The following is a 14,913-nucleotide window of genomic DNA, read 5'->3' on the forward strand; positions in this document are numbered from 1 at the left end:
GTCAGTAGTTAGACAAGACTGGGAATAGAGAGGCTGTATGGTGATTAAAGCATCTATGATCCCTAGGGAGAAGCCTGGGAACCTTGGAAGCAGGAAACATTTGATTCTAATTAAAACAGAAGGGAGCGGCAGTGGGGAATAAACCATGCTGAGGACAGAGGGGAGGCGGCTCTGTCTTTCTGTGGGGAGGAGGGAGAGTTCTGAGTGACAGCTTGGTGAAAGTTTGTACAGAAAAGATAATAAACCATCCATTTTTCCCTGCACCAAAACCTAAAGGATCTTTCCATTCGTATTCCTAGGCCACATGGTTTTCAAAGTCGTCGTAAGCCACCGGCCAGGTTCCCACCCTTTGGGCAAGCCTGAGTTAGAATTTTATTTACAGCTTTCTACTCTCTCTCCAGTCGTCTGTTTTCCATTGTCACTCTCATGAAAAGCAACATCTGGTTCACTGTCGACGTTGGTAGCGTCACAGCACGATGCTCGCTATGGGCGTATGGGGAAGGGGAGGGCCCGTCCGCCCCACCCTGTGGATGAGACTGGGACGGACGGGCTGCAGGCTTTGAGCTGGTTGAGCCACAGCTGCCTTGTGTCTGGGGGAGCAGGGAGGTGCGTCCTAGTGGGGTTCACTGCCTCACTCTCCTCTGAGCTGGTCAGCCACTTGACAGCCTGGCCAGAGGACATGGTGACTCACCAGCCCATCTCTGCTTCTTTTATTGTTCCTGGAAAGCCTCCCCATCAGCTCTGTTGGTGATACTGATGGAAATTTTGGTATTAAATCTCTTCTCCTTTCGCTTGTGGCGTTGGAGCCCCCTCACCCTCATTGGCAGGGCCAAGCCAAGGACTCCGCCTGTGGCCCCTTGAGGGAAACGTCAGCAGCCTTACTCTCCTAGAAGGAGAATATCCTTTCAGTTTTTCCATCTCCACTGCCCCACCCCCCGCCCCCGCCCGTGTCCTCCCCAGTTCTCTCTCCTCCTTTCCCTCCCAGATCATTTCTGACAACAGTGAGAAGAGCAGGTCCGCCTCTGATGATCGTGGCTAGGGTGGGGCCAGAGGGCGGGCGTGTGGAGTGATGGGGCCCCCGCAGGCCGGTCGCGAAAGGGGGAGAAGGCCCTCAAGGGGCTCCCCTTGGCCCGCACACCGGTCCCTTCTCTCCTCTCCACTGGACTTGAAGCACCCCTCCTGCTCACCCACTCCATCACTCCCTTCCTCTCTGCAAAAAAAAAAAGAAAAACCTAACTGACCTCTTGATCTCTAAGCCTTGCTGGCCACTTCCGTAAGCCCTTGTGGATCCTGGAGACATGTCCCTAAAGTCTCAGGCTAGCATTTTTCTCACGTTAAATCACTGGTTTGCAGCTGGCAGGGCGCTGCAGCGCGCACCCGGGGTCGTGGCCACTTCCCTGACTTCGTGGGACAGAGAAGCGTGTTGTGCTCGCCTGCAGTGTGCAGGATGCTGCCCCGACCTCAGCGCGGGGCGCGTCTTGGGGTGCCCTTCAGAGCCTGTTTCATAGGAAGCAGCATGAGAGGAGGAGGAGGAGGAGGAGGAAGCCGGCTGGAAAAGGAAGCCTTGTTTTTCTCCTCTTCGTCTGGGGATGAATCATGTTCCCAGCACTGCCTTTAGGTTTTCAAGCCTCAGCGGCTGCTGGTGCTGAGCCGAAAGGGCCAGTTGTGACGTTCCTGAGGGAGGGAGGGAAGAGGGGCCCGCGCCCCAGAAGGGAGGGAGCACGGGAGGAGGAGTGGGCTTTTTTTTTTTCCCTTCCTGCTTTCACTCCGCTGTCATTTAGACTTTTCAGCTGAAATCAGAACCAAGCCCTACTGCCTGGCGATCAACAAGCTGACTGGAGACTCTTTCTCTGGACAGAATCTCAGAATTTCAGTTCGCTTGCCTTTTTTTTTTTTTCCTGTGAAGGAAATACTGCTTTTCCTTGCTTTTGTTTTTTTAAGCAAGAAGAGGTTTTCATGAGAAAATTTTGTCCTGCCATCCCTGCGAAGTAGAGCTGTCTTCCCTTCTTCTCTGCTTGTCTTTTTCCCGACAAGGCACATACTGGATTTTTTCTTGCCTGCTCTGGGCTGTTCCCCGCCACGTGCGTCGGCCGGCATGCGTAGCCCGTTAAGCCTTCATTTTTTTCCTGGAGTTATCACCCGTGATGGAAACGGTCTGTGCTTCTCTCTCCGTCGAGATCTGACTAAAGTATAGCATCCAGGGGCGATTGCTGTGGACACTGTGAGTTGTGCGTGCGTCGCCCCGGGGCTCAGGCACTGCCAGGAAGCTCTCCAGCCGGTGAGGGAGTTGGGTTCCTGCGTGGTTTGACCCCCTCGAGGTTTTCTTCATAGAGGAGTCTGGACGGCAGAAGCCCCCTCTGGCTCCGCGCGAGAGGTTCAGACCTGGGGGCTTGCGGGAGCACCCTGACCCCCCCAGGTTACAGTAGGCCCCGCCCCTGTGTCTCGTGTCCTCTGTTCTGCGTTTGGACAAAATGTATGAGCGGCACAAGAGGCGCTACAGCCTGTGTGACATCTCCAAGGTGGACAGGACCGTGGACGTGGTGCTGCTGAAGGTAAGGGCCTCGCCGCAGCCGCCTCCTGCCTCTGAATCCGGTAGCCGGGGCCCTGGCCAGCCTGTACTGGGAGAAGAGCTGAGAGGCGTGTGTGTGTGTGTGTGCGCGCGCGCACAGTGGCAACTGTGGAGTTGGGTTGGTGATTTTAAGGTTCCTAGCAGAATATCTGACCAGAAACAGTGGGGACTTCAGAATTGTCGAGTCACTTAGGTTTCAGCGTCATTTTACTTGCTTTAAAGTGGATTCTTCTGCTCAAGAGAACCTCCTACTCTTGTAAATCACAGGTGGAGAACTTTGCCATCAGTTGCTCTTTTCCAGAGAGGTCTGTGTCCCTCGGTCCCCATCGTCCCCACCCCGGGGCCCCGTCTGTAGAGGCGTCATTATCTATCGGTCTCTCCCCTTCTGCCTCTGTCTCCTAGTCTGTCTTTTGCCTGAGTTGTTTTTTTTTTTTTTTCCCCTTGCTCTTTCTGCTCTTTTTTGTTCTCTCACAACTCTTAGGGGGAAGATAGCATTTATTTCCTTTGGAAAGATCTCTACTCAGTCTGTTTATCGAAGTGGCACAGTGGCCATTCTGGCTCGGTTTCACTGCTTTACAGGTCTCGCCTCTGACTGTTAATTGCTGTGTTTGTTTTCTCCCGTTAGTGATGCTGGCTGTCTCGGCAGGATGGGGGTGGGGCCTCTGGGCGGCTAATTGCTCACAGAAGGCATCCTTGAGTCTAAAATTAGTAAGAACTCCTCCAGCCATAAGGTGGGAGTCTGAGAATGCTGGACGATTCAGGGAGCACTTTTTGGAAGTTTAGCCATTTTCTGGCAAAGACAGGGGAAACTGGAAGCCAACCAAGTGCTTCCGAGTTGCCAGAGAACCTCAGTACCTGAGCTGATGAGGGTGTGGAGCCAGGGGACCGCAGGCTCAGGAGGAATGGATGTGTTGTCCCAGTCTGGGAAGTAGGGGCGCTCTCGCATTGATTGATCAGTTCAGTTTGTTACTTGAGACTCGCTCCTTTTCTCCACTGATCCATTGAGGCCAGGCATGGCTCGGAAAGCTAGACATGGATGCCAGTGAACTAAGACCACGCTTTGGGACACAGATGAGGGGCTCAGTGGAGGGGTTGCGATCGTGGGGAACTGCTCTCTGTCCGCCATAACCTCTATCAGCTGGTGCTCTGACTTGCCAGGCCGAGGCTCAGAGCAGTGGGCAACTTGGCATTTTGAACTTGATCCAGGATCTTAACTATTCATGTTAGTGTCTCTGAAACGTGAGCTCCACTATGAAATCACAGTGATTTTTTTTTTTTTTTTTTCGTTTTTGTCCTCCTTTGTTTAGAAGAGTCTAGTTGTTAGGATTTTTGTGTGCTCGACTCTGTATGATATTGGGCTTCCCAGGTGGCGCTAGTGGTAAAGAACCTGCCTGCCAGTGCAGGGGATGCAAAAGACGAGTGTCCAGTCCCTGTGTCGGGAAGATCCTCTGGAGGAGGGAATGGCAACCCACTCCAGTGTTTTTGCCTGGAGAAACCCGTGGACAGAGGAGCCTGGCAGGCTACAGTCCATGGGGTCACAGAGAGTCAGACATGACTGAGCTCTTTGCATGCTTTATGATGTTCCCTGTCTGGGGAGGAAAGGGAAGGAGGGTAGGGAGGATAGAAAGTCTCAGTCTTAGGATCACAGGAATGTGGTGCATTGAAAGCCGTGCTGAAATACATAACTCTCTCCACTCTCCTGGGGCATGACAGCCCTTAGTAGTGGAGCTAACTCAGCACAGGCTTGCTGCCTTCACAGATGCTGCTCTACAGTTTTAACAGAACGCTTTTATATACGTTACTTCCTTTGAGAGGATTGGTCAGGCAGCAGTGGTCCCTGCACGCCCACCCCAGACTCCTTTTCTTAGGAAGAGTTTGAGGTGTCTCCTGCGCCTGGCTGAGGACCGTGAAAGACTTGAGTGATGTGATGTTTTGTTTTTTTTTACCCCGCACAAGGCCACAGCTCATAAAGGACATATTTTTTTCTCTCTTCCCCCTTTTTTTTTTGGATGTGCCTGTATTTGTATTCTTTTTTCTTTTTTTTTTCGCACCATACCACCTTTACATAACCAAAGAATTTCAGTAGAAGAAACTTCACTTCTCAGAAAACAGGCATTTATTACACATAAGGAAGCACAAAAAGTCCTGAAAATACGCTATTTCCAGTTTGAGATGAGCTAGGCAGCTTTGGTGCTGATTCTTTGCTTTGAAGACAGAGAAGGTCACGTCACTGAGAGACCTACATGAAAACAGTATTAATGATTTGTTCAGTGTCAAGCATGGTGCTCGGTCCAAGGGGCACATAGGTCTTCAAAGTTTCTGTATTGCTTAAAGACAGGCAATAGAAACAAGTACACGTTACTGTAAGTGACTTGACAGAAATCACCAGTGTGTACTGTAAGTGCACATGATGGGAAGACATTTCAGGTAGGAGATCATTCTGAGGTTCTGACATTTAAAAAAACTGGTGTCCAGAGAACTAGAAGATGCCAGCGCTGCACCTAGCGAAGACGTTCTAAAAAGGATTGGCAGAGGCCCTGGGGCGGGGAAGGATGGGGGAGGCCGAGGTGATGGGAGAAAGCTGAGCAGGCCGGGCCTGGAAGAGCCAGGCCTTGACCACCATCGGGAGGGGTTTGCTTTGCTTATGTTTTCAAAAGATCCTTCTGGCACGTGGGAGTCACGCAGGCTGCCATTATGGTAGGCCCAGTGTGATGAAATGGCTTTGTGGCCTCCAGTGGACAGGCACTTAACGTTTACATCCCTAGTATCTGTTTCATCTTATGGGGAAAAGCATTTTCGGATAATCAGTACTTTTCTCACAGCTCATCCTAGGTAATAGGATGTAGCCCCAGACGTGATTCTTTTCAAAGCTCATGTTCTTTCTTAGTCCCCTAGACGTCTTCTTTGAGTTGGCCAACACTTTTATTTCGTGAATGTGTGTATCTGTATCTGTATGTATCTTTTAAAGTTTTAACTGCTGAGACTTTTTCAGTGTGAAAAGCTGATCTCATTCGCTTCTTTCCCAGTGTGGGATTCCTTTTACAGCACTTTGAATTCAGATATGAATCCGTCATTGTTAACAGCCTTTCCCCCACAACTTTTTTTTTTTTTTTAATTCATTCAGCAGTGGCCTCGTCACTTAGCTGCCATTTTGAATTTGCTTTTTTAAATCAGTGTTTTTAAAGGTGTGTTATGTTGGGTGTGTGAGCTGCTTGAGTTCCCAAGTGACCGTGTGCTATGTTCTCACTCCCCTTTTTGGTGGAAGATTTTTTTTAATATACCGAGGAGTTTGTAATTTTTTTAATCTATTCACTATTTTTTAATCTATGTCTAAGCACTCAAAACAGTGTCCCTAATTCATGTTAAATGCTCAATAAGTTTTGTTAGTTGAATGAGTTAATCTGTTAAGATTTATAAGTATGGGTTCATAACGCGTAATGGTATGTGAACTGTGCTTAATGTGCTGGGATTGTTGGTGTAAAGAACAGAGAGATGAGTTGTGACGGTCACCACAAAGTTTGGACCGTGACCCTGTCCTTCTGGTATCATAACATTTACAGCTCCATTCCTTCCCACTGGCATCCAGACAATTCCCTGTGAATTAACTTTGAAAATCCTGTCCTCTGTTATGTGCCCCTCCTTTCTGAGACTTACTCTGCATTCTGACCCGTTCCCGCTGGCAGTTCTGTTCAGTGACGTTCATGGAAGCTCTTCTGCATCAGAGCCTTCCCTTGGGATTTTTCCCAAGGCTGGGTACACCAGTCTTTATCCTCACATCAGCCGTTGCTTCCCATCATCAAACCCAATAGATGCTGAAGTCTAACCTCCTTGAATTATTTTTTCTGAAAATAAAGTAGGTGAATAGTGTTCTTGGCTCCGCCGTCCCAGTACACACATACATACGTGTCGCTCCTCACAGTATCCCCCCGTGCCTGTGTGACTTCTGGCTTCTTATGGTAGGTAAATGGTTAGTAACTATGAATCATGTGCACAGAATGGGATAAGGAAGAATTTGAATCATTGGCAGACACCCTTTGGTATCAACAGGCCCATTTTCCCCAGCATCTTTCAGAAGCCCAGTTTTGTGTGTTTTGCTTGGGGGTCGCACGGGGCCTTCATTGCAGGAAGCGCGCTCTTCATTTGCTCGTGCAGGACCCTCCAGCTAAGGCGCGTGGGCTCCGTGGTTTGCTGCAGCTTGGCTCAGTAGTTGTGGTGCCTTAGTTGCCCCTCGGGATGTGGGAATCTTAGTTCCCTGACGAGGGATCGAACCCGAGTCCCTTCCATTGGAAGGTGGACTCTTAACCAGTGGACCACCAGGGAAGTCCCTCTAAAGCCTACACAGGTTGGTGAGAGGAGCCTTTGTCGTAACACAGTTCAGTAGCTAACTCATGATCACATTAAGAGGCTGTTCTTAACACAGGAGGACATCACACCAAGTGTCAGGGACTTGCTGCAAAACTAGCATGCCGAAGACAAAGAAGTCAGAGTCCTAGATCAGCTACTGACTTTAATCCAGGGGCCATTTCCGTTTCGCTAGCTTTATTACTTTGGGTACTTGGAAAAATATTGCCTATTAGTAACAACGCGATTCTTCTTGTTACTGATGATTTACTGGCAGCATACTTTGTAACTAGTAAGTCAGAGTAGCAGATGAATGGTGAAAACATTTGCAGCCATGTTTTGTGGACACTGAGTTGACAATTTGTACAGAGGACGACGACCCCCTCCCACCCGTGATGTTCAGGCAGGCCACCTGGCCTCAGTAGCGCAGGAGCAGTTTGTCTGTAGGCCCAGTGTCATCTTCCAGGAAATACACATCCTTTAACAAGTTTACTTGCTCAAAGACACTTCCATGCCACTTCAAACCAAAGACATTAGGAGGCAAAAGACGGCCGAAGGCCTATCTGCTCAGTTAGTCTGATTCCCTAAAAAGACTTCTGTCTCAAGTGTTGGCTCCCCTGTCCGGATGGTGGGGTTTCTGCTTCCTTTTGTTCAGCCTTGTAACTCCAGCTACATCTCCTGAGACATTTGCAGAGGAAGTAAATACAGGCAGTGGCTGGGAAGGCTGGGTGTGACCATGAGCTGTGTTATTAGGATGTTCAAATATAAACAGTCGCAGAAGCACTGCCAGAAACCAGGCAGTTCCCTCTCCACTGGAAGCATGCACGCTCTGTTTTCTGACTGACGGGAACACAGTCTAGGCGTGGTTTAGACCATTCCAAGGGACCCGAGGCTTCATGATAGACGTGAAAAATTACCAGCATGGTCAACATTTTTTTTGAATTAACTTCTCCCATCCCATGCTCCACGTGCACTGTGACTCGTCAGAACTTTGGATGCTCGGTACCTGTAATGTCCACAGTCTGACTGTCCTGGAGATACAGCATGGACAGAGGATTAAGTCTGTCTTTTAGCTAAAGAGTTGCGAATGGAGTCAGAGCCAGAAAGTGGTTTGGGTGGCTTATTCCTCCAAGAGTTGTGGATATTTAACAGCGCAGTCTCTGTTTTCCTCATTTCCAGCTGCTTGCTACACAGAATTTCAGAATTGTTTTGATCTACTCCTCCTACCCATTTAATCAGTTGCCAGTTTTGTATTTTGCTAATAGTTCAGAGATTCCATAGAGCAAAACCTGGATAAAGGGCCTTATTAGTGTTAATTATTACCTTTGTTTTCCTCTTAAGCTCAAATTATTAGCAGTCTCAACACTGTTGTTTCTTTCTAGTCCATCTCCTAGTTCGGCTGGCAATCAGAATTTCCGGCTAAGCCTAGTCTCAAGATGGCTAAGAAGAGTGTCAGTGGTACAGAGAGCAGTCCGTCATCCAGTAATGTAGAAACCTGGGTCTTAGAGGTCACCTTTTGGAAAAGAGACTACCATGAGAAGAGATGTGTTACCATGAGTATAATCAGGGCCTGGCATTTCCTGTGGTCTGTAGCAAGCACTCTGAAAATGTTCGAGTGGAGCCACATTGGGTGTGTGGCCTTTAAGTTACCTCATTGTATGAGTGAGAAACAGTGGAGTTGTTGAAAAATAGACCCGAGACGAGGGCCACTTTATCGGCCACACCAGTGTTTCTGAAGCCAGGCGGGAGGAGAGAGAGAGGTTTTGTAATTCAGCTTCTGCCTCTTAAACGGCTTACTTGTATGCACTCCGCGCAGTACTTGTCACGCGTGAACATGATCTGCTTGGCGCTGCTGTCACTGCCTACAGGATGTGGTCGCAAACGCTGATGCCAGTTTCGACATTCTTTCCACACCCGTGTCTGCGCGCTCTGTCCTCTGGTTAATGGCACTGACCACGACTGGTAGCATCTGGCCCAGATTACCAGCGCCGCCTCCAGCTGTGGGCCGCCTGACCGCTCTTCTCTAAACACACTCGCTTCTCTGGAGCTGCCGCACGCTCACTCAGTTGTTGCTGTCATTGTAAGGAAATTCGTAGCGTCGACCACACTTGAGTGTCCAGTTCAGTGGCATTGAGTGCGTTCGCGTTGCCGTGCAGCTGTCGTATCACCACCATCCAGAACTTTTTCATCTTTGCAAACCGAAGCTCTGTACTCGATAAACAGAAACTCTGTTTCCCCTGCCCCCAGTCCCTGGCAATCACCGTTTTATTTTTTTGGTGCTAGAATTTGACTACCCTGGGTATCTTCTGTAAGTGGCATTGCACAGTATTTGTCCTTTCATGACTGGCCTGCTTCACTGAGTATGATGTTTTTGGGGTTTATCCATGTGAAAGCAGGCATCAGAATCCTCTCCTCATTTTAAGGCTGAGTACTGCTCCATTGCATGTGTATACCACCTTTTGTTAATCCATTCATCTGCTGATGGCCAGCTGGGTTGTTTTCCCCTTTTATCTATTGTGAATGGTGGTGCTGTGGATGTTGATTTATGAGTACCTGCTTTCAGTTCTTTGGGGTATGCCCAGAAGGTGAATTGCTGGATCGTATGCTGATTCTGGTTAAGTTTTGGAGGAACCCCTGTGCTTTCTTCCACATTTTTACATCCCCAAGAGTTTACGTGCACACAGGTCTCAGTTCTCTGCATTCTCAACAACACTGGTTATCTTCTGGAGGGTTGGTTTTTTTTTTTTTTGAGTGTATGTGTGTGTGTGGTTTAAATGAGAGCCATCCTGACAGGTGTGATGCAGTATCTGCCTGTGGTTTTGGTTTATTTCGCTTCGTGACTGCACACTCGCTGCTGTGCTGGTCCTGCCTGCACGCAGCCAGCCTGCCCGGCTTCTTCGCCTGCCACTGTGTGTCACCCGCACCAGCACCACCAGCAGCGTGTCTTCCCTCTTGGCACGTCCAGGCGGCTCCCTCTCCAATTCACACTCTTCTCACCACCTTTTACTCAAGAGCAGATGAAACTAGCTCCAGTCTTTCTCTCAATATCAATGACTTTTAAGCATCTGAAAGACATCTTGGCACTTCAGACTCAAAGAGAAGGCACCACCCCCGTCTGCTTTGGGTCTCCTGTCTGTTTCTAAGCGTGGAGTCTTTATCCCTCTCTCATGCCTGTGGATTCTGCCTTTTGTGCCAGCTCACTGGCCTGCTGCTTCCTCGGTGTCCCACTAGGGCCACACTCCCCAGCCCAGGGACGCACCCTCCAGACCAGAGCTGCCTAGACTCCTCTTACTGGGCTGTGTCCTGGTTGTTCCATGCTTTCCTTCCTTCTTTTCTTGTAGAAAAGAAAACTTGCTACAGTCTTCCTAGGATAATACCGATTTTTTTACTCCCTTGCTTATGTAACTGGGGTGAGGGGCTCACCTTGGTGGAGACTCACGGTTGCCGTGTCTCCCATTCTTTCCTCAGTCATACTCTGGCCACCTTGGGCTTTTCATGCTCCTCAAAAACTTGTAAGGACAAGTCTCTACTCTGAGTTGTGAAGCCGCCTCCAGAACCGCTGACTGGACACACACACGTGTGTTTCTGGGAGAGAGCGGTCCCTGGCTTCCGTCAGATCCTTGAAGGAGTCTGTGCCACCAAAGGCCACTAACTCCAGCTCTGAAGTGTCCCAGCGGCCGTGCCCAGCCTCTTTTTTCCATGGCAGGAAGGACTGTCCAGTCTGTAGTCCATGGCTGTGGAGCTATTTCGTGAGGCCGGATGATCCGTGGGCCCGTGTGGGTATATGCATTGTCCTGCGATGTGGAGGCGGGTATAACCCTTGACGCTTTATAGTTAGTTTGGTTTTGGCTGTGCTGGGTCTTCGTTGGTGCCGGGGGCGGGGGGTTGGGGCTGCTCTCTAGTTGCTGGTTTCTCACTGCGGTGGGTTCTCTCATTGCAGAGCACGGCTCTAGAGCACGTGGACTTTGGTCCTTGCAGCACGTGGGCTCAGTGGTGGCAGCTCCCAGGCTCTTGAGCACAGGCTCGGTAGTTCTGGCAAATGGGCTCAGTTGCTCTACGGCATGTGGGGTCTTCCCAGATCAAGGATCAAACCCGTGCCTCCTGCCATTGGCTGGTGGATTCTTAATCGCTGAGCCACCAAGGAAGTCCATCCTTAACATTTTAAATGGAGGAGGCTTCCTCGTACTTTTAAACTGTGGGACCTGTCGTGCAGATTGTCACCAGGGTCACAATCCGTCTTTCTCCCGCTGTACCTTGACGCTGTTTCTTGCCTAAAGTGGGCATGGTCCTCCCCAAAAGCTGGCGGGCCAGCTGTGTGGTGTAATCAACAAGGTAGCAATAGGAAGAAGGCTTCTTGGGCTAGATTTACTCACCGTTTCCTGGTGAGGAAGTCTCTGATTTACCTGAAATCATACTGATTTTCAGCGTAGGTTTTAGTTGGAAGTGTTTGTGAATGAGTCCTGATTCCACAGAAGGAACTAGTGGGAGCTGCAGAGCTGTCAGGTTTCCTGAGGTTTCCTTGAGTGCTTGGAGGCGGTGAGCCTGCTCAGCAAATCGTTGGTAATTAACTGTTAGTGACTGAAAACGCAGGCTCCTGAAAGCAGACGAAGCCAAGCCAAACAAGCAAAACATTTCTTTCAGTTACAGCATTTTGATGTTCCGAAAATTGGCACCCCCAGGTTCATATTTTATTTTTCGCATTATAATACTTTACTTTCTAAATCTTTTTGTCTAATTTAAGCAGTGACTCTCTTTTCCAGCCAGTAATCTCCAGAGATGTTAAGTGCTCCTTTGCCAGATTTTTTCAGTTTCATATTGCTATTAAAAATTGTTTAAACAGTTGCTGAATTCTGAGACAAAGTGAAGAACCAGAAGAGATACTTGCAAGGGTGGGGAAGGAGCTCCGGACTGGGAGCGAGGGAACGTGAGTCCTCACTCCACCTCTGAATGCTCTGTGCCTCCTTCAGGTCCCTTCACCTGCTGTGCCCGCCCCCCTTTCTAATGGATCTGATAAAGGGAGGCAGGGTGATCATCTCAAAGGTTCTCCCTTTAGTTCTATATAAAAATCATTGAGGATGATAAACTCAAAGGTCAGTCACTAAGCATCTGCTGTGCGCTCACGGGGAGATCTGTGGAATTTTTAAAGATAGGATTCACTTCTCAAGGAGCTTACGGTCTTTTGAGCAGATGCAGTTACCAGTACAATATAGTTCGCACACAAATCTACCATTCCCAAATCTAGCCTCACTCAGCATGTGGCCTCGTCTCAAAAATGGCGACGTGCCTCCCAGTGGGACAGGCAAAGGGTCCCATCCAGGCGACAGTAGTCTGCAAACTTGAAAGTACCATCAATTTAGAAATATAATGGGATGTTTTACAGTTTTAATTCTGGTATCACCTGTCTTGTTTCAAACTCTTCTTTCCAAAGTCGCCATAAACCTCACGGTTGCCCAGTTCAGTGACTTCTTTTTAAAAATGTATCAGTTCCAACTTCTCAGCAGCAGTTGGCACTGTGGTCCTACCTTCTGTCTTCCACCCTCTGCTTTTAACTTCCCTGAAACTCTAATCTCTCAATTCTTCTGCTTATACAGGGTGTGGCAGTCTCTGGCTCCTCCCCAACATGTATTGTGCAATAATGCCTTGTGTAAAGTGAAAGAGAAGAGTTGTTATCTGGCCCAGTGTTTCTGTGTGTTGCGTTTGTGACCTGGGCAGAAATGTATAAGGAATTTCAGATATCGTTTGGCGTTAGAGTGTCTCATCCAGTCTGACTCCCATTTCTGCCGACCATAGGATGCCTTGTCCACACTCATCTCCGTGCCGCATGTGTGCAGGATGCTGTGGCAGAGGTATTCACTTAATTTCTCCAGGTCTCTCTCACCCACTGAGTTCTCAGAGGACTCAGCTCTTTTACTGTTACTGCTTTTAAGGCTTGACACAAATGTTTTGATACATTGAGGATATTTAGGACTTCTTTTATTTAATGAAAGAAACAAATCTGAGGGTGGTCAGCATTATGTCTTCATAGAGTCTTCCTTTTCCTAGAAAGTAATCAATAGATTAAAAACCAGTTTCCATTTTAAAAGAAAAGTTGGAAGTATGTTTCCAGTGAGCAGTCAGGTTTAAAGCCAGCTGAACTACATGATCATCTTTTATTTACTTTTATTTAGTTTGTCTCACTTTTTCTATTTCATATTCAGTGCTCTGATTTCAGTTAGTTTGTTTTCCAGTTTCTCCATCTTTTTTTTAAAATTTTTTTCTCAAGCCTCTATCAAGCTTAGTAGAAAAGCTTTTGTATACATATATATACATAATATGTATAATATATATATTTTTAGAAAACTTGTGAATTTTTGCCTACTGAAAAAATTTATGACATTTTGATTCTACTTAGTACAAATAGAATGCTAGATTTCTAATTTAAAAAAAAATGCAACCAGCAACAGAGGTTTACTGTATGGCACAGGGAACTACAGTCAGTGTCTTGTAATAACCTATAATGGGAAATAATTTCAAAAACAATACATGTGTATGTGTATAACTGAATCACCTTGCTGGGCACCTGAAGCATTGAAAGTCCACTGTACTTTGATAAAATGTATATATTTTAAAAAATGAAGAGTTGAAAGTGTATCTCATATACTCACATGAGATACCGTTCACACCTGCCAAGTTGGATACATCAAAACAGGTAAGAGCAGCAGGTGTTGGCACGGGTGTGGAGAAATTTGAATACTCGAGCACTGGTGGTAGGAATGTCGAATGGCACAGCCACTCTGGAATAGTCTGGCAAGCCCTCAGACTTCATTAAACATAAAGGTATCATCGCTTGACATAGCTGTTCACCCTTCGGCGTATACTCAACAGAAGTGAAGCATGTCCAATGCTCGTATGTGGATATTCATGACAGGATTATTCATAACAGCCAGAAAGTGAAAGCAGCCACATGTCTGTCAGCTGAAGAATAAATACACAAAGTGTGGGCATATCCATACAGTGTTATGGACTATTAGGCAGTGGGTACAGTGCTGATAAAATGCTAAAACACAGATGAGCCTTGAAAGCTAAGTGCAAGAAGCCAGTAACCAAAGACATCAAAATGTATGATTCCGTTTATACAGAATGTCCAGAGTAGGCAAATACATAGAGACAGAACGTAGATTAATGGTTGCCTGGAACTGGGAGGGGAGGGGTTTGGGGTCGGGTGTGACTGCTGATGGATGCAAGATTTCTTTTTTGTGCCATGAAAATGTTCTAAAATTAGATAGTGGCCATGGTTTCACAACTGTGCTAAGACAATAGACCACTGAATAGACTATTTAATAGACAGTTAAGTAGAGGAGTTTTAGAGTATATGAGTTATGTTTCAATTTGTTGTTGTTCAGTCACTGAATCATGTCTGACTCTCTGCAACCCCGTGGAAACAGCACATCAGACTTCCTGTCCTTCACTGTCGGGAAGAGTGAAGATAGAGTTTAAGAGTTTGCTAAAACTCTTGTCCATTTAATCAGTGATGCTATCCAACGATCTCATCCTCTGACACCGCCTTCTCCTGCCTTCAGTCTTTCCCAGCATCAGGGTCTTTTCCAGTGAGTTGGCACTTGCATCAGGTGGCCAAAGTACTGGAGCTTCAGCACCTGTCCTTCTGATGAATATTCAGAGTTTATTTCTTTTAGCATTGACTGGTTTGATCTCTTAGCAGTCCGAGGGACTTTCGAATCTTCTTCGGCACCACAACTGGAAAGCATCAAGTCTTTCATGCTTAGCCTTCTTTATGGCCCAACTCTCACATCTGTAAATAACCACTGGAAAAACCATAACTTTGACTATACATACCTTTGTCATATATTTCAATAAAGGTCTTAAAATACAAAATTGCACACACACACACAAAATGTAATGTGGTATGCTAGATTGCCAGCATCCGTTGGGTCATCAAAAAAGCAAGAGAGTTCCAGAAAAACATCTATTTCTGCTTTATTGACCATGCCAAAGCCTTTGACTGT

The 14,913-nt window shown here is 47.4% G+C and overlaps 1 protein-coding gene across 8 annotated transcripts in view; it reads left to right on the plus strand.

Annotated features, from left to right (window-relative positions):
• The window catches only part of AKAP13 (A-kinase anchoring protein 13), a 321,642-nt gene that overhangs the window by 208,518 nt on the left and 98,211 nt on the right, over positions 1–14,913 (plus strand). The window contains exon 1 of one of the 8 annotated variants that reach the window (XM_018066009.1): positions 1,765–2,552. The exons of the other annotated variants lie outside the window; for them this stretch is intronic. Within the exon in view, the coding sequence (XP_017921498.1) occupies positions 2,472–2,552 (81 nt within the window). The 5' untranslated portion in view covers positions 1,765–2,471. Of the gene's footprint in view, positions 1–1,764; positions 2,553–14,913 lie in introns of those variants that run through there. 8 annotated transcript variants of the gene reach the window in all.

This window comes from Capra hircus, chromosome 21 (genome assembly GCF_001704415.2).
Source record: "Capra hircus breed San Clemente chromosome 21, ASM170441v1, whole genome shotgun sequence".
NCBI lineage: Eukaryota > Metazoa > Chordata > Mammalia > Artiodactyla > Bovidae > Capra > Capra hircus.